Source organism: Sinohyriopsis cumingii, unplaced genomic scaffold, assembly GCF_028554795.1.
Source record: "Sinohyriopsis cumingii isolate HCF-2022 unplaced genomic scaffold, ASM2855479v2 utg000349l, whole genome shotgun sequence".
NCBI classification, from domain to species: Eukaryota; Metazoa; Mollusca; class Bivalvia; order Unionida; family Unionidae; genus Sinohyriopsis; species Sinohyriopsis cumingii.
Genome location: NW_028315889.1, coordinates 3,119,241 through 3,139,523, shown reverse-complemented (window position 1 = coordinate 3,139,523; position 20,283 = coordinate 3,119,241). Strand labels below are relative to the sequence as shown.

Genomic DNA, 20,283 nt, shown 5'->3' with positions numbered 1-20,283 from the left:
TTTCCTCAAAGAAAGGTGTGACTCACTTTCTTCCCTTGGGATTCACCTCATGTGCCTTTATGCCTTAAAAGAGACTTTCCCAATCTGATGCCAAAACCCGAGTGACTCTGGAACACAAAAAGCAGAAAATTCTAAGTAAGAGCATGAAAAGCCTCTAATATTACCTTTGTAGGTTTGTCTAATTTCAGTGAGAACCCTGACCTTGTCTGACTACATACTGCAAAAACGACAGCCATCTGTCCTTTTACAATTTGTACAAGCAAGGAAGATGAGATGGGTATCCCAGAAATTTTTTTGTATCCATACCACCCCACAATCTGTTCAGGCACTGCTGCAAGAGAAAAAAATCTGATAAACAAGAATAAAACCCCAGAGCAAGGTCTTGTATGTGATTTCAATTATATAAATTAACTGACCTTTTAGTTATAATAAAGTAAGTATTGCTGCTTTCTCTCTTTATGACAAAGACATCAGCTAACACTTATTACTGAGCACCGGAGACAAAAATAAGCAAAAAATCTGCTGGGTAAGATGCTAATAATAAAGTAATAATAACAAGTCCTAAACTGACTTTAAAAGATCAAATGCGTCTATTGCTGGTGTGCAACCTCCTTCCATATAATAAAAATAGCAAAACTCACATTAAATAAATACGATATGATGATTTTGATACTGTATTAAAACAATAAAATTGAAGAATATTCCACAGATCAAGTAATCAATGATACAGATAACTAAATACCTAACCAAGCTAAGAACAAAACAATTGTCAAACACAGTAATAGTCATGCTGACACTGGGAATAACCTAAATATGTTATGAAGAAGGAAAAACATAACCAAAATATGCCAATAATGCTCATGACAGCTAATTCCAAAGAGGAATTATACTTGATCTTAGGGTAATTTCATATGTCAAAAACAATGCATATAATGAAAATCTTCAATTTAAACAAAGGCAAAGCTTCTTTGAAGTACTTTAAGCAGCAATGATGATATTTCCAACTAGACAAAATAATGAGGGTTAGTGCAGATGGGCCAAAATCTAGGGTTAGATATAGAAACTTTCCAGATATTCATACTCTGGGAGGATGAATTCTCATCAAACAGTTAAGGATATTTTTTCCAGAATAGTAAGCTTCACAATAGCAGCAGGTTATATATCACTGATATTAAATAGGAATGGTCCTGGGTTTACATATGTAGCCTGTAAGTCTCGCATGTACTGTATTAGGAACTATTTGAGGTTGTGTAGCTGCATATCAAGCTTTATGGATTGTACGTACTGTTGTTGTTGTAGGGTTTAACGACATTTCAGCACACGATAGGATATGCATGGCAGCAAGTATAAATGGTGGTGGAAGAACCAAGGAAAACCCTGGAAACAACAATCCAACCATGAGAAGCTACTGGCAAACTTTCCCACATACCCACATTTTCCAAATCCATGTATGTACTGCACTGGGGTTGTGTAGATATATATCAAGCCTTTAGGTCTGGTTTATACTGTTTTAAGGTTGTGTTGAACCAAATCAAGCTTTTAGGTCTGGTATGTAGTGTACTGGTGTTGTGTAGATACATATCAAACTTTTAGGCCTGGTATGTACTGTACTGGAGTTGTATAGATACATATCAAGCCTTTAGGTCTGGTATGTACTGTATTGGATTTGTGTAGACCTATATCAAGCCTTTAGGTCTGTTATGTACTATATTAGAGTTGTGTAGATACATATCAAGCCTTCTGGTCTGGTATGTACTGTATTGGAGTTGTGTAGATACATATCAAGCCATTAGGTCTGGTATGTACTGTATTGGGGTTGTGTAGACCCATATCAAGCTTTTAGGTCTGGTATGTACTGTATTGGAGTTGTGTAGATACATATCAAGCCTTTAGGTCTGGTATGTACTGTACTGGAGTTGTGTAGATACATATCAAACCATTAGGTCTGTTATGTAGTGTATTGGGGTTGTGTAGATACATATCAAGCCATTAGGTCTGGTATGTAGTGTATTGGGGTTGTGTAGACCCATATCAAGCTTTTAGGTCTGGTATTTAGTGTATTGGGGTTGTGTAGACCCATATCAAGCTTTTAGGTCTGGTATGTACTGTATTATAGTTGTGTAGATACATATCAAGCCTTTAGGTCTGGTATGTACTGTACTGGAGTTGTGTAGATACATATCAAGCCTTTAGGTCTGGTATGTAGTGTATTGGGGTTGTGTAGACCCATATCAAGCTTTTAGGTCTGGTATGTAGTGTACTGTAGTTGTGTAGATACATATCAAGCCATTAGGTCTGGTATGTAGTGTATTGGGGTTGTGTAGACCCATATCAAGCTTTTAGGTCTGGTATGTACTGTATTATAGTTGTGTAGATACATATCAAGCCTTTAGGTCTGGTATGTACTGTACTGGAGTTGTGTAGATACATATCAAGCCTTTAGGTCTGGTATGTACTGTATTGGATTTGTGTAGACCTATATCAAGCCTTTAGCTCTGGTATGTACTATATTAGAGTTGTGTAGATACATATCAAGCCTTCTGGTCTGGTATGTACTGTATTGGAGTTGTGTAGATACATATCCAGCCTTCAGGTTTGGTATGTACTGTATTAGAGTTGTGTAGATACATATCAAGCTTTTAGGTCTGGTATGTACTGTATTAGAGTTGTGTAGATACATATCAAGCCTTTAGGTCTGGTATGTACTGTATTGGATTTGTGTAGACCTATATCAAGCCTTTAGCTCTGGTATGTACTATATTAGAGTTGTGTAGATACATATCAAGCCTTCTGGTCTGGTATGTACTGTATTGGAGTTGTGTAGATACATATCCAGCCTTCAGGTTTGGTATGTACTGTATTAGATTTGTGTAGACCCATATCAAGCTTTTAGGTCTGGTATGTACTGTATTGGAGTTGTGTAGATACATATCAAGCCTTTAGGTCTGGTATGTACTGTACTGGAGTTGTGTAGATACATATCAAACCATTAGGTCTGGTATGTACTATATTATAGTTGTGTAGATACATATCAAGCCTTCAGGTTTGGTATGTACTGTATTAGAGTTGTGTAGACCCATATCAAGCTTTTAGGTCTGGTATGTACTGTACTGGAGTTGTATAGATACATATCAAGCCTTTAGGTCTGGTATGTACTGTACTGGAGTTGTATAGATACATATCAAGCCTTTAGGTCTGGTATGTAGTGTATTGGATTTGTGTAGACCTATATCAAGCCTTTAGCTCTGGTATGTACTATATTAGAGTTGTGTAGATACATATCAAGCCTTCTGGTCTGGTATGTACTGTATTGGAGTTGTGTAGATACATATCCAGCCTTCAGGTTTGGTATGTACTGTATTAGAGTTGTGTAGACCCATATCAAGCTTTTAGGTCTGGTATGTACTGTATTGGAGTTGTGTAGATACATATCAAGCCTTTAGGTCTGGTATGTACTGTACTGGAGTTGTGTAGATACATATCAAACCATTAGGTCTGGTATGTACTATATTATAGTTGTGTAGATACATATCAAGCCTTTAGGTCTGTTATGTAGTGTATTGGGGTTGTGTAGATACATATCCAGCCTTCAGGTTTGGTATGTACTGTATTGGAGTTGTGTAGACCCATATCAAGATTTTTGGTCTGGTATCTACTGTATTGGGGTTGTGTAGATACATATCCAGCCTTCAGGTTTGGTATGTACTGTACTGGAGTTGTGTAGATACATATCAAACCATTAGGTCTGGTATGTACTATATTATAGTTGTGTAGATACATATCAAGCCTTCAGGTTTGGTATGTACTGTATTGGAGTTGTGTAGACCCATATCAAGATTTTAGGTCTGTTATGTAGTGTATTGGGGTTGTGTAGATACATATCAAGCCTTTAGCTCTGGTATGTACTGTATTGGAGTAGTGTAGACCCATATCAAGATTTTAGGTCTGTTATGTAGTGTATTGGGGTTGTGTAGATACATATCAAGCCTTCAGGTCTGGTATGTACTATATTATAGTTGTGTAGATACATATCAAGATTTTAGGTCTGGTATCTACTGTATTGGGGTTGTGTAGATACATATCAAGATTTTAGGTCTGGTATCTACTGTATTGGGGTTGTGTAGATACATATCAAGCCTTTATGTCGGGTTTAGGATTTACATCCAAAAACTGCAATTTTGGGCAGTGGAGAAAATGTCCATGATGATATGAAACACAAAGTAATACAAGTATACACTCTAACTGGTTTACTTAATCTCTAATATGTCTTTATATATTTTAAGACTGTTAATAGATTTAAAATGCATTTACTTTTCTGAAATATGTTTTTAAACATATCAATGAAATTAAATATGGTCAGGTTTGCAGTTCAACTTCCTTCATAATGAATAAAACACGAAGGTATGTCCTGGGTTGAAATGAAAATTTTGAAACAACTTTATACGCATGTTTGTTCTATTAAAATACATGAAATACATATTAATACTTTAATTAATTTGATGAATCCACTGAATTCTTCTGTAACTGCAAAGGATGACAAGAATGTGTCATGCTAACACTTAATTAGTACAGTAATGTTGCCTCTTTGTTCCAATAATGTTTTACTGCTTGCAGAAATTTTTCTACAAGAGTAGTGGTCATCAGCAGAATAACATCAAAGCTATCTCTGCTAAGTTAGATCTTGAGGATTATCACTCTCTCTCTGCCTTCTCCATGCAGATAGTGTGTCTACCAGTTTACAGTCAGAGGATGTTCAGCCGCATAGCCTTTGTTTTGGAACACTGTCTCTGCTATTGCCATATATGTATCATCATTATTTTTAGTCCGTCCTGCAAAAAAGGATGTTAAGAAAATTATATTTATTTATACATATGTTAAGTGGAAAAGAGAATAGGTTGATGACATATAAAAAAATACAGAAGGTTCAGAGGACATAGAAGAGACATAATAAAGAACTGTGATAATGTCTATGCCTGTGGTTCCCAACCTTTTGAATTATGAGGACCACTTTTTAACTTCAAAAAAGTTTGTTTATTCTGTTAGCGCTGGTTGGAGGAACAAGACTTGCTACAAAGCTATGTGAATTCGTGGACCCCTTGGAATAACCCTCTGCCCCCGGGGTCTGCAGTCCATAGATTGGGAACCACTGGTCCAGGCTATGCAATGCCAAATTTAGTTTAGTAGCTAGTCCTGAAAATGTCGCTGAAAAAAAAAAAGCACTACTATTTTCAACAAATAATTAAAGACCATTTGGAGAAAGAAGCAAATGATACGTTGAAAATCTCAGGAAATTAAAACATCTCTCAACTAAGCAGAGATTCATGCATATACTTTTATTTGATAGAGATCATTGTTTCTTTCTCAAAAATCTGAATCACCAAATCAGATTTGGAATAACTGCAACCCAACCTACCTACCCAATTCACATCACTTTTCCCTATCATAAATCTTTTAAGACTGAGAGATAAAAGTAAATGGTCATTACTGTTATCATCATTTTACTTATTCTACATTATTTACCTTCATTCAAAGCTGTCAGGTTCTGTTGGACTCTTGCATAGGCCTCATGGCAAAAAGCCTTTGTCAATAAAAGCTGAAATGTAAATATTCAACATAAAACTTCACATTAACCCTATTATATTGAGCAGTCTGAAGAAAAAAAATACCACCCTGGAGTATTTGCATTATGCAACATGTGCTTACAAACGATGAAAAGTGCAATTTTAAAAGTGAAATGAAAGTGGAATGAAGATTTAATGAAGAATTAATGCAAATGGAATTTAGAATTACTACAAATGAAATGCAGTAGCAATGCAAACAAAATCAGAATAACATTTAGTCATTTCCATGAGACCCCCCCAAAAAACTGTGGACAGTGCAAGTCCAATACAGCAAAAACTATAGGAAAGAAAATTGATATTGTAAATGTTTCTCTAATAATACTTACCCAATCACATCAATATTAGGAGATCTAACTCCTACTACAACCAACTTAAACCATCCCAGAAAGAATAAAAGCAACTGTCTTTCCTATCTAGACAAAATATAAATTAAATAAAAAGTTATCCATCAGAAAAAAAACTGTAGATGGCTACCATGTATAACAGATGTTCTTCAGGTTAATCTTATGCAATATACCAATAAGGATGCTCACCTTAGTAGGAAGGTTTCTGGAAGGCATTATTGTGTTGTTATCAGATTTCAAATCATCCCAGACAGGCAATGTCCTTACTCTGTAGAATACATACATTAACAGACCACATTAACATTAGGATCATAGGTAAGAGGAGAATGAACATCCAGACACTACCTTATACAGTGAAAAATTTAAAACAATGCTTGTGACAAGGTTGTGTTGGTCTTAGCAATGTCTGGTCAATACCTGGGGTCTGGGGAACTACCACCACATTGAGATCTCTTCTCTGCACTGCTGAAATATTAATATAAAAGCACAAGTAATGCAACTGTGCATGCTAGTCAATAGCCTCGAATCAATCAGCTGTGCTCAAAATATGAGGTGGAGTGGTGTCTGACTGTTTATCTTTCACCAAAATGAAAAGTATCTGCCAGCCCTGATGAATACTTTCAGTACGTTTCAAGTAAATCTCAAGAGCACAACTGAGTCTTGAAATCTTGCATGTCTCAAGGAGTCTAGCAAGGCAAGGGAGTATGATTAGTTTCTTATTACCCATGACTGGCCACTGGTTCTTGGCCATGAATCCAGTTGTATGAACAGAATCACCAAACCATCTGAGAAGAACTGAAGATCAGGTCAGTCAAAAGTATATAATGTTCACTCATCCTACAAACACTGACCAAGCCTGTCAGCTAGTATATCTTGTAAGATAGCAATTTTGTTCTTGTCAAAGGTCAAACTTAAAGGAACTGAGCCGTGTAAAAACCCAAGAAGGTTCAATTTGGGGAACAAAGTGAGTGGCCGGTGTTCCTTCAAATCAAAGTTGGCCAACAAGTCAGAGAGATACTTGTCATGGCCTAGATCTACTCGTCAATGATGAGATGTCTGGAATAACAGACCAGCAGCCTTTGATTGTACTCAGCTTCAGTTTCTTCTTATCAAAGAGCTTAAGAAAGAAATGGGCCAGTTGTGGAACTAAGGCCTCTAAGAGAAAAACAGTGTCCTTGTACCAAAGTGTAAAAACATGCTTCTTTCCTTCATATGTAGAGTGCTTTCTAACTTATGAGATCTTTTTTATCTCTGTGTCTTAAGTGCTGAGCTCCATTTTATGCAGGGTTTTCCTAAAAAGAACCAGGCATATGGGAGAACTCTGTCCAGATAGTGGTGGAATACTGGCAATCTCAGCTGTTTGATCAAGTTGGGAGTTGTCTGGATTTTTCTGAGAACAAAATTACTAGATCAAGTAGAACACTGACCAAGAACCTGTCCCATGTAAGTGACGAAAACCACCTTGCAGACTGGATTCCTTATTTTTCTAATCACTCTCACAATCAGAGCAGTTGGAGTGAAGGATCCCATCCCAAATGAATTATACAGCATTCACTGGTTCCAGTACTGACATAAAGGTGGGCAACAGGTGGTTTCACCTGCTTGTGAAAAGATCAACAACTGGATGACCCCAAAGAGTGTTAATTAGATGGAAGCTCCAACATGTGGAGATACTACCTGATGGAAGTCTCATCTCTTTTTGACAATGAATCAGCTGGGATATTAAGCCGACCAGAGATATGTCTTATCTGTACAGTGATTCAATTCCAGGGTTACAAATTAAGAACATCCTAGACCTTACAAATTAAGAACATTCTATGCCAGACACCAAAATCTATTGAACCATTCCCCACATCAGAGGAGGTAAATGATCATATGATGCGACAAACCTTTCTCGAGGAGTTTCTCCCATGAATATAGTCATTAATTATGACCTTCATCTCTACAAGATTTAAGTGATGAGCCCTCTTCTGTGGCTCCAGTTGCCACTTACCAATTGAAGCAAGGCAAAAGGTGGGTACCCCAAATATGTCTATTGGCATTGGTACAGACTAACTTCTGCAGTAAGGGTCTCAATGATGGACTGTTACTAGCAAACAAAATATCTGTCAAGATCATGACATGGTAATCTAGGTGACTAGAAAAGAGGGTTCCACTGAGCAAAGACAGCCAACATATAGAGTCAGCCAAGATAAAGGGCAGCATCTGCACTTAAAGAGTCCAAAGCTTCCTCATGGAAATCCACATCTTTCTGAAGGTTAAATCAGTGATTTTGAAAATCTAAGCAATCTTCAATGAGATGAATCAGAAACTCCACACCAAGAAAAATGATCTGTGAGAAGGTGAGAGAGCTGAATCTTTCCTGTTCATAAAAACAGCTGACAGAGTTATGTACATTCCCTCTTGAATTACAATCAAACTTAACCTGTGTTTCTGTAAGCTGATATCTAGGTATGCCACAGCTGCTGTTTCTGAGGCTGACCTGAAGTGGGTGACGACACAGTTTTATCCTTCAGAGAAGGCCCATGGACTGATGTTGAATCCGAATGGAGTGCCCAAACCTGATACATAGTCCTTGGAATGCAAACTCACCATGCCATCAATATCATGAACCTCCATCATAGAAGAGGAAGACAAATAGGGAGATGGCTGGATGAACAAAACATGTCAATCTAAACCTGACAAAAATTAGCATCCTGGCCTGGCACATAATGGGACTACTGATGAGCAGCAGGAGCAAAGAAGAGTGATTGTCATTCATTTAGGGAAAGAGAAAATGGGCTTTTTCTCACTTTTCTTTTACTCTTTTTGGTACCCTGATAATTGTAATCATCTAAAATGCTGATGTGGTCAGTACAATTGCTATTGATCAGAATATATCCACTGGTCTTTCATGGTTTTCTTGACTTGGGTCCTGAGAGTGATGTGGGCAAAAAAAGGGTGGCAAAGGTAAAGTAAGATGGAGACAAATTTTGTGCAGCCTGTTCCTCAGATCCTTGACAGAGTCTCAAAACAGCAGGGGCAAGCACAAAAGTAACAACTGCAGTGCCTTTCAGTTATTCAGCGTAGGTAAAGACAAATGAAGAAAACCATCCTTGTTTATTAAATCTAGGTTGCATGAGGCTGTCAGAGCATTTGCCACAGTGAGGTAAATTGCCCTGTAAAACCATCCTTGTTTATTAAATCTAGGTTGCGTGAGGCTGTCAGATTATTTGCCACAGTGAGGTAAATTGCCCTGTAAAACCATCATTGTTTATAAAATCTAGGTTGCGTGAGGCTGTCAGAGCATTTGCCACAGTGAGGTAAATTGTCCTGTAAAACCATCCTTATTTCATAAATCTAGGTTGCGTGAGGCTGTCAGAGCATTTGCCACAGTGAGGTAAATTGCCCTGTAACAGATTAGCAATGTGGCATACTGACTCTCAAAGGCAATGTTTTCTCCACAAGACTAAAGATTCCAAGTGAAACCAAACTAAGCAAGGGTAATGTCTCCAACAGATTTCTCACCAACACTGACACTGCCTGAAAGACATAAAAACCTTTAATACAGAAGGATATATTTATGGCCAATAACTCAAAAGGTGGCGCTATACAGTTTTGTATTTTCCATAGGGTTAGGATTTTAAAGAAAAAGAATTTCCCCAGCTTTCCTCACTGGTTATACTGGCTATTTAAAAAAGACCTTGTATATCTTAGGTATAATTAAAAGAACCTTTAATTCCCTTTATTTTGGTGTATGATTGATGGGTGTACTATGGGTTATAGAGTATACAGCTTGGCCTTACTTCAAATGTGCACCTTTCAAAAAAGTGCTAGCTCAACTTGGTCATTTTCACTTCCTGAACTTCAGAGGTATATTGTATAAAAAAGAGCCGTTAACTTTTTTTTACATTTTATATATTTGGTAATACATTCATTGCACTTTCAGAAGCTGGTATTGTCTAGTCTGGCAAAATTCATTTTCCCTATTTTAATAGCTGCTATGTATAGTGTTCTTTAGACTAATTCAGGCTGATTTTTTAACACAAGGGAGCAGTCATTTTAGTTAGCAGTGTGCTTAAATCATGTAAAATTTCCAAAAGTACAATATCCAAAGAAATACCATCCACATTACATTACTGTAGCATATAGGTATGCCAACATTCTCTCCATCGTGCATGTTTTAAATGCAAACTACTGCACCTTACATACGTCACTCTCTCTAAAGTACATATTAATTGGTGAGCGCCCCCAAATTTGCTACATAGCAGGTTTTCTGTACCAAATGGTGTAGAACAACTCTGGCAGTAGCGTTTCTCGAAAGAAGGCTTTGGAATTTTGGGGGTTCTTAATCTTGTCAGGCAGATGACCTGTAGTCTCTTTGATCTTAAGAGACTGTGGGACAGGAGGGATCGTCCCAAATATCTGCATCCACAGAGGCCTTTACTTGATACTACTGCATTTCAAAGATTGCTGTAGTGGGCATCCAGTTTGGGTAACGATCCATAAAATGGCTTTAACTGCAGCTGGAAAGTTTGGTCCTCTCCACTGTAGATCTGGGTTGATAAGTTTGATTGAGGTTGTCCCTGCATTCATTTGGGGTATCTGTCCTCATCCAGTAAATCTTCCATATCTGCATAAAATGCACCAGGTAGAATGAAAAAAGTAGCATCATCAAAGAAAGTGATCTGGTACCTGCCATAAGAATAAGCAAAACATGCAGACCTGTGATCTAAACTTATGAACAGGCAGTCTGAGGAGCTTGGATTGTCATGGTAGCTGGCAGGGACATGGTAATATGAATGGTCTGAATAGAAGGATTAAAGGAAAAGACCACAGATGGTGAATTGCAAAAAATGGTTTGTGGTCCAAGTAGCTGATACAACCAACTTTGATCAAAAGTATAATGGATGAGCTGAGATGAAATGGTGTTAGTTAGCATCAAATCTGGTACAGAAGGTGGAAATCTCCACTCAGACAAATCAGGATGGCAGAAAACCACACACGCCAAGTCTTGTAGGTACTCTGGCCCTGATTTGCTATGTGGGTGATCTATTTCCTTGCCTCGCAATTGCTTTTGCAGAACTGTGGACTGATTCCCTTTCAATCAAGGCACAGCAAGGTTGACAAAGTACAATTAGTACACCCAAGGAACCCTCAGAACTGTGGACTGAGATCCTTTCAATCAAGGCACAGCAAGGTTGACAAAGTACAATTAGTACGCCCAAGGAACCCTAAGAGACTGGACTGAGTCCCTTTTAATCAAGGCACAGCAAGGTTAACAAAGTACAATTAGTACACCCAAGGAAACCTCAGAGACTGGACTGAGTCCCTTTCAATCAAGGCACAGCAAGGTTGACAAAGTACAATTAGTACGCCCAAGGAACCCTAAGAGACTGGACTGAGTCCCTTTTAATCAAGGCACAGCAAGGTTGACAAAGTACAATTAGTACACCCAAGGAACCCTCAGAGACTGGACTGAGTCCCTTTCAATCAAGGCACAGCAAGGTTGGCAAAGTACAATTAGTACACCCAAGGAACCCTCAGAGACTGGACTGAGTCCCTTTCAATCAAGGCACAGCAAGGTTGGCAAAGTACAATTAGTACACCCAAGGAACCCTCAGAGACTGGAATGATTCCCTTTCAATCAAGGCACAGCAAGGTTGACAAAGTACAATTAGTACACCAAAGGAACCCTCAGAGATACTGAACATTTTATACATGGTGCACCCAGTCATGTGGCCAAGCGCTCTAAAGCACTCACCATTATGGCTCAATGCCATCTCACCTCTGTCCGTGCGAGTTCAAGTCTCGGGCTTGACCAATGTGGGTATGTGAGAAAGCCTGCTGGTAGCTTCTCGTGGGTCAGTGGTTCTTTCTGGGGTTTTCCTGGGTTCTCCCTCACCATTAATACTCGCCGCCATGTATAGCCTAGCTTGTGCTGATAATGGCATCAAATCCTATAACTACAACAACAACAGAATCCAGTCATCATTAAGAATCTGTAATGTCAATGAAAAATGACTATGTAATGCAATATACAACAAGAAAAGGTGTAAACTGCACAAAATTCAAGTATCAAAGCTTTAATCAATGAAAAAGTAAAGAAAATCAACTCTATATAATTAAATTATTATTATGGAATACAAATAACAATAACGTAAAATGGCAAGGTCAGTGACTAAGTACACAAATGGGATAAGATATGCAATATTACTGACGAAAGCAACAAATAAAGTTACTAATACTTGGACCAAAGATAATTTTATCAAACAATATTGACTCTGCAGATGGATGTTAATTTTTGCACAAAAATCCAACAGAATTCAGGAGGTACACCAATATGATGTCATCAGTAACCAGTGCAAGCTTAAAATGAAGAACATCTGATATATAGTTAGCCACCCAGTGGTGGCAAGAGGAGGTAATTATGTTAGTATCTTGGAAGAGTTAATTTCTACAAATACTATTTTTATAGTCTATATTCAACTAGTGGGGAATTACAATTTTTGTCTTCATCTTTCTGGGAGGGCTTGATTCTAGATGCAGTGTAAGTTAACTCTCCTAACATTAATTTGATTGGGTACTGTATTAGAGAAAAAGAATTCTGATAAACTGTGACAATACTGCAACTGCTGAAATCATTAGACTAATATGGTGTGCTGCCAAAGGACAATTTCATTTTTCAGGCTTGCCATATGCATTTTACAATGATAAAAAACTGCTCCTGGTGCAACTTAAGATCATAATATATAACAAAATAATTATTTGAAAAACTAACAAACTTACCAAAAATTTTCAACTTGACTTGAATAATTTCACAATATTTATTGTCACATGAATTTGTTCTCCAATACTATTGGTACTTAAGTTATTTCTTGTGCATGTCAGTGTTCACATCCTAATTAAGTCACATGAATTTCTCAATTTTTGCAGCAAAAATATTATACTCCTTTTTTTTCATAACAAATTTGTAAAATAAACACCCAGGAACATCAACTGTATACAAATAATCCCATACATTCATTTGTCTTTTTCTCCAATGGACACAACCTGTTGTTATGCCAGTCGAGCTCTTTTTGCAGCTTTGGTAAAGATTTAGCCTTCCTTTTTTACTGACGTTTTAATCTCAATGTGCAATCGTTTCAATTCCTTCTCAACAAGAGCCTTTTGTAACTTTGAACTTGAAATTCAAGCTGGTGCATGTATTAGTGACATGCAGTGCGCATATTCTGACAGAGAGCTACATCTGTTCTCTCATGCAAGAAATCTTTCTTCCTACAGTAATTAACTGCACTTTTTCCAGATGCCATCTGAGCTTCAATTTTTCTGTAAGCAGCTTCTTTTGTAGGTGCTGTTCCAAATGCTTCCAACCACTATTACCATAGAGCAGAGGTCACAAAATGCCAGTCCTCTAGCGTTCAGTTTTCTTATAAACTGACCAACTAAATTTCCGTCGACTTTTCGCTCCAGCCATTTCTATTTCCATACGTTTTTTAAACCTTTATCTAAACTTCTCATGTCATGGTCTCTCTCAACAACTCTATTGCTATAAGTTCCCATTACACAAAGATTCATTGGAATAATTTAAACTTTTGACCAATCAGAATACTCTTTACGAGAGTCATGGTCTAACTAATATATGGAATGAATGTTACAAGGGTCGTTGCAGAATGGGACCAAACAGACTGTTTTTAAAAAATGGATCAGAGATAATAATTTATAAAAAAAAAGACTATATCAAGAAAAATCGGATTCAAGTCAGGAGAAAAGCAGAATTCTGCTTTAAAATGGATTAAAATCATGTTTGAAATATGTTAAGTCCTTGCGTGTCCTTGGATAAATTTTACTGTAATAAGTCACAATATAAAGCTAAGGCACTAACCTCATGATCAGCATTACGTAGACCTAAACAGTAGGACCTGGATGTCCTCCCAATGCAGGCTGTCATGGCATACAGGTCAATGCAGATGTCAGAAAGGCGCTTTAACTCTAGCTGTTCTTGGACCACTTTCTATACAGATTTAAATAAGAACGAGTAGTATTCATGTCAGTGCTTAGAAAATTCTACAATTCAGTCATGTGATACAGTATATGCTCATTACAACACAGGCATAAAACCACTACCCTCATGTACTACAAGGAAATTGCCCAGAATGAATTTCATGACTATATAATTCATGTCAGATCACCAACACTGCCTATCACCATATGCCAGCCTGAGATGTGGACAAACATGTCAAGTGTTCTACACTAATTGCCTTCATTATAACACAAGTTGATGAAATCCTTCTTTTCTCTTGTAACATGTCTTTCAAATAGCATTTTCAATCAGTGTATACCTAACACTCTGGCTTCAGCCAAAGGATGAAAATCCAACTGATATGTGAAAATCTTGAAATCACCATAAATTACAAAATTCTGTGATAAGCTGACTCATCAAATAATTTGTGCACATTTAATTTCAATATTAGAAATGACTCACATATTTCAATTGAGATTTATGGTGTGACATGGGCTTAAACTGACAGCTGTTAAGCATAATGACACTGAATGAATGACACGATATGTTTTGCATTAAGATCTATCTTTCTGTTTATCTTTTTTCCCTCTTAATGATCAGTGTGGTGGTGAACCTGTTATACCACAATCCACTTGATAATGGCAATTTGTCCCTGAACAAATAATGGCATTATGATGAGTATAGACAGTATATATCCAGAAAGATAAAGCAATGAATCCACTGCCAATTTATCCATATTTTCAGAAAATACACCAGCTTATTCTTGTTAGTTTTTGAAGAGCAATCCTGACCCTGTAATCTGAATATAACTTACTGTCATTTTAAACAAAATACATATAAAGGATTTCTGTTTATAGTAATGGTGGCCAAATTTGATGGCAGACTGGCATCAAATGCATTAACTTGAAAGGCAGTCATGTGAGGGTGCAATCAAATTTGATGGCAGACTGGCAACAAATGCATAAACTTGAAAGGCATTCATGAGAGGATGCTGTCAAATTTGATGGCAGACTGGCATCAAAAGCATAAACTTGAAAGGCATTCATGTGAGGATGCAATCAAATTTTATGGCAGACTGGCATCAAATGCATAAACTTGAAAGGCATGCATGTGAGGATGCTACCCAATTTGGCCAATGTTTGTTCAATAGTTTTTTTTATTAGTTGTTTCAAGGTTTCTATTTCTTTTTAAAAAGACCATTTTTAATAGCAGATTCATATTACCTGTATAAACTTGAAAGGAAATGATGTCAGGATACTTTCTGTGAGAGATTTTAAAGATAAAGTTATTGAAAGGTTTATCTATTATAATAATGGTGGACATATACAAGTTTGACCTTATCACTTGTACAACTCTAAAAGGCCTTAACATGCGGATTCTCTCTATCAAACTCAATAAAATACTGGGAAGTAGGCAGTTGAGAGCATGTTTTGGTTTATATTTATTAATAGCAGCCATATTTAATAAAAATGGAACAGAATTATTTTGTACCAGCTTGAAAGACCTTGAAGCCAGGTTGCCCTATGCCAAATTTGGGTCAACTCTCCAGTCAGAAGATTTTGAGAAGTTGTTTATACATTTTTCTATTTTGAAAACAAGTGGTTTCTAGAAGTTGCAAAAAGTAAATGTTGATGGACAAAACACAATGACAATTCATGATGCATGTAGGTTCACACCATAAACTCACCTGCTGTATGACGAATAGACTTAATCAAATGACATCATTCTGACAGATTAACATGTACCACGTATTTCATTTTGTTTTCTATTAAAAGAACGTGACAATATAGTCGTCTCTGAATTCAAAGAATTTCTCAAGGTGCCAAGATTGCAACAAAAAATTCAAATTCTCAAACTCAAGCCTGACATTTGGTTGGCAAAATCTGAATCTCCATACAGTCATTATAAGGTTTTAATAAGACTTAGTATAGAGTCCAACTTTTAGTATGATCTCAGATTCAGGACTTGAATAAACCAAGTCCAAGTTGTAATGTGATATCAGAACCTGGACTAAAGTAAGCCTTCAGTGTTGAGTCCAACTTTTAGTGTGATCTCAGAACCTTGACTAGAGTAAGCCTTTAGTGTTGAGTCCAAATTTTAGTGTGATCTCAGAACCTGGACTAGAGTAAGCCTTTAGTGTTGAGTCCAAGTTTTAGTGTGATCTCAGAAACTGGACTAGGGTAAGCCTTTAGTGTTGAGTCCAACTTTTAGTGTGATCTCAGAACCTGGACTAGAGTAAGCCTTTAGTGATGAGTCCAACTTTTGGTGTGATCTCAGAAAATGGACTAGAGTAAGCCTTCAGTGTTGAGTCCAACTTTTAGTGTGATCTCAGATCCTGGACTAGAGTAAGCCTTTAGTGCTGAGTCTAAGTTTTAGTGTGATCTCAGAACCTGGACTAGATTAAGCCTTTAGTTCTGAGTCCAAGTTTTAGTGTGATCTCAGAAACTGGACTAGAGTAAGCCTTTAGTTCTGAGTCCAAGTTTTAGTGTGATCTCAGAAACTGGACTAGAGTAAGCCTTTAGTGTTGAGTCCAACTTTTAGTGTGATCTCAGAACCTGGACTAGAGTAAGCCTTTAGTGTTGAGTCCAAGTTTTAGTGTGATCTCAAAACCTGGACTAGAGTAAGCTTAAGAATCCAATTTTTTAATCATACCTTCATTCAAAGTTAAGCAATGAAAGTTAGGAAATCATCATAACAATATTAGGGCCCCAAGTGGCCGAGTGGTCTAAAGTGCTCACCGTTATGGATCACTGCCATCCCACCTGTCTGCATGGTTTCGAGTCTCACGTTTGGCCTAAGTGGGTATGTGAGAAAGCTTGCCAGTAGCTTCTTGTGGGTCGGTGGTTCTTTCTTGGGTTTTCCTGGGTTCTTCCTCCACCATTAATACTGGCCACCATGTATATCTTATGCTGAAATATGGCATTAAACTCCACTTCAACAACAACAACAACAACATACAAATATTGGAGGAGGCTGCACAGAAATTTTCATCTTGTCACATAACTTAGCATTTGCAATATATATGTCTGAATGCTCTAGTGTTTTCTAATTCTCAGACTTAAAGAACTGAGAACTGGGAACTGAAGGTCTGATCAATATCCAAATTCAGATAAGAACTATGGTAAGTTCATGCTTACATTTCCATGTCTTTGCAGTATAATTTCAACTATTCTTTTGAACTGTAGAGTACATTCCTCCAGGATATCTGTCTGATTCTAGAAGAAGAAAAAACCCCAATGAAAACCCAAACTCATCATACCTTGTAGTAATTTTGTAAAGCATGCATATAAAGCGTAAAAATAATCACATACAGAAGTATTTTGTAGCCACTTTGTTACATATTTTACATGTTATTTGCCAATAATAATTATGCACCACTCCTGGATCACCAAGAAAAAATTAACCTATTCTGTTATCATTCTATAACTGTTTCACTTGAATTATGCCCATTTCTTTCTTTATCCATGTAAATGTTGTTTTAATTATTCGCTTATCATGAAGGCGTCCATTCTGTGCAAGTATTGCTCTTTTTACTTGCACCACCAACAGAAATTCATGCAAGCAGTGGAGACATCTATGTCATATTCAAATTTCTAGATATTAATCCAAGAATCTTGTAATTTTAATTTTTATTTTAAAAAAATTATGATTAAAAGTTTGTTTTCAATGTAGTATTTTTTCTTCTGGAAATTCTGAATTGGTCAGCTAGGTAACAATATTAATTAGTTAAGTACTATACTCAAACTGACCAAGCCATTACGGAAATCATTTTGAATTTGTTTTTGGATATGTGTATTTGAGTAAATCACTTACAATTTATGATATGGATTTCTAAGAATTGTACAGTTGTACCCGTTTTTATACATCACGCATTCTAAAATTATTAAACCAATGTGGGAAAGCCATTTCTAAATGTAAATTTATTGTACTATTTTAATGCATAACAATTACAGCAGAAACTGAAGTAGCTTATTACATACTGTTACTGATTCGAGTCCTCTTGCCAAGGCATTAAAATTTTATCTGTCCAAACTGACAGTTTCTCACTGATCTCTAAAGTGTTATGACTCAGGGGCTTAAACTATTATTATGTCTCTATGGTCTTAAAATAATTAATAGAAAAGAGTGAGAACCATCAAGCTTTGTAAAATTCAACAAATCATTTACTTCCTTAGAACATAAAGTGAAAATGTAAAGAAAAAGAACTTATAGTATTGCAAATTAAATCCCAAATAATCCTAGAATTACAGACACAAGTCCTAATTATTAAAGATATGAATACAATTTAGTGGAAATCCAAATAAAATCCAAAGCTGGAAGTGCTGATGTGCCTGTGGTGACCTGTGTGGTGGTGGTGTACCAACAATCTTTTTTTCGATTACAATAATACAATCCAAGAATATACCCTTATTTAAAATTTCACTATAAACTCAAGTCTATTTCCAAGAATGTTATTTTTAAAGAGCACTCTGTATTTCCAGAGAAGAATTTCTTGAATTAAATAATCTGAATAAATAAATTCCAGCACAAATGACTTGCTGGACACAACAATAATACAATTAATTCTGCTAAGAACTTAAAGCATAAATGACTAATTTTAAAATAAACAAAATTTATACTTTTAAACTATTTTAAATATAGAAAAAGTCCCTGATTAAGGGTCAAAGTACATTCTTCTAGAAGGATCTTAGTTATAATTAGAAAAATCCATCAGCAAAATCACAATAAAGCATGAGACAATCATCACATTGTCTAGATATAAAAAGAAAAATGTCCTTGACTCAGCTTAAGATAATGAACATCACTCTTTAAAAAGTTGTTGTTTACAAAATTGTCACTGATATTGGACAAGGTCAGCTACTAGATACAATGTTGTTATCCACAGCAAATAATGAAATAAAAAATAAAAAACTAGCTAATAAATGATGCATAATTAAATATACATAACACCTCCCCTCATAAAGCAAAATAATTATTTACACAACAAAGCTTTCTTTAATCTATTAGTCATATGTACATGTGATAAAAATTTACATAAGATGAAATCTTATGAATGACAAAGAATATATGAAACAAATTAATATTGCTATACAAGTGAAAATACATCTGCTATTAGACTGTGTTTACCTGATGTCAATATTATATTCCTGCAACATCAAACTCCACCATAATAATCTGGGGTTGAGATCACTAAACACAATAATCAGAGGAACGTAACTAATATTTACTTCAAAGTGTTGCAATGTCAATATTAAAGCCAAATATTCTTTTTCAATTGTAGAATAATTTCCCTGGCACTTGCTTGATTTCTTAGAAATAGAGCACACTGGATGATCTACACCAATTTTGTCTTCTTGAATCAATACTGCTATAACCCCATCATCACTTGCATCAACAAACATTTTAAATGATTGACATAAATTTGGAGCACAAAGAACTGGTGCACTCTTAAGTATGGTCTTTGATTTATTAAAAGCCTCCTGACATTTGGCAGACCAAGAAAGCCTGGTTTTCTTACTCAATAAATTTGTCAGGGGTTCAGCAATTATAGAAAAATTGGAGCAAAATTTCCGATAGTATTGAACCATAACCAAAACTTGCATCAGTTACCTTTTACTGATAGGCACAGGGAATTCAGAGATAGCCTTGAACTTAGCAATTACATGTTTAACTTGTCCATATTCCATATGTCCTAGAAATGTAATACAAGCACCATAAAATATACTTTGGATAAAATTAAATGTCAAATTTGGATAAAATTAAATGTCAAATTTCAAATTTCCATCAGTGAGACTGTTAAAGAATTTCTGAAATGTCTCTAAATAATCTTTCCAGGTGTCATTGTAGATGATTACATCAATGTAAGCACCACAATTATCGAGACCAGATGTAATCGTGTTCATTAAATGCTGAAAAGTATAAGGCAAACCTTATATCTCAAACGGTATCACTTTATATTGATAAAGTCCATCTGATGTCACAAATGCCATAATTTCCTTTGCCCTTTCCACCAGCGGAAATTGCCAGAATCCTTATAAAAGGTCAAATTTGGTGACATAGTTTGCATTTCCAATTTTATCAATGCAGTCATCGATTCTTGTAAATGGAAATAAATATGTTTTAGTCACACTATTCACTCTTCTATAGTCTGTGCACAATGCACATGTTGAAAGTATTATCTGGTTTCAGTACAAGAATACACAGTAAACACCAGTCACTTTTACTTGCCTTATGAAATCATTCTCCAGTAAATATTTTATTTCTTTTTTCAAACATTCCTGTTTGTGAAGGTTAAAAAAATTCTATATGGATGCTG

At 36.1% G+C, this 20,283-nt stretch overlaps 1 protein-coding gene across 1 annotated transcript in view; it reads right to left on the bottom strand.

Moving 5' to 3' along the window:
- Positions 1 to 658: 658 nt before the first annotated feature.
- LOC149774333 (complex I assembly factor ACAD9, mitochondrial-like) overlaps positions 659 to 20,283 on the bottom strand; it is a 119,447-nt gene continuing 99,822 nt past the window's right edge. The window contains exons 15-18 of the mRNA XM_089945441.1: positions 17,105 to 17,182; positions 13,830 to 13,958; positions 5,521 to 5,593; positions 659 to 4,829 (exon numbers count right to left, since the gene is read on the bottom strand). Of these exons, the coding sequence (XP_089801567.1) occupies positions 4,729 to 4,829; positions 5,521 to 5,593; positions 13,830 to 13,958; positions 17,105 to 17,182 (381 nt within the window). The 3' untranslated portion in view covers positions 659 to 4,728. The remainder of the gene's footprint in view (positions 4,830 to 5,520; positions 5,594 to 13,829; positions 13,959 to 17,104; positions 17,183 to 20,283) is intronic.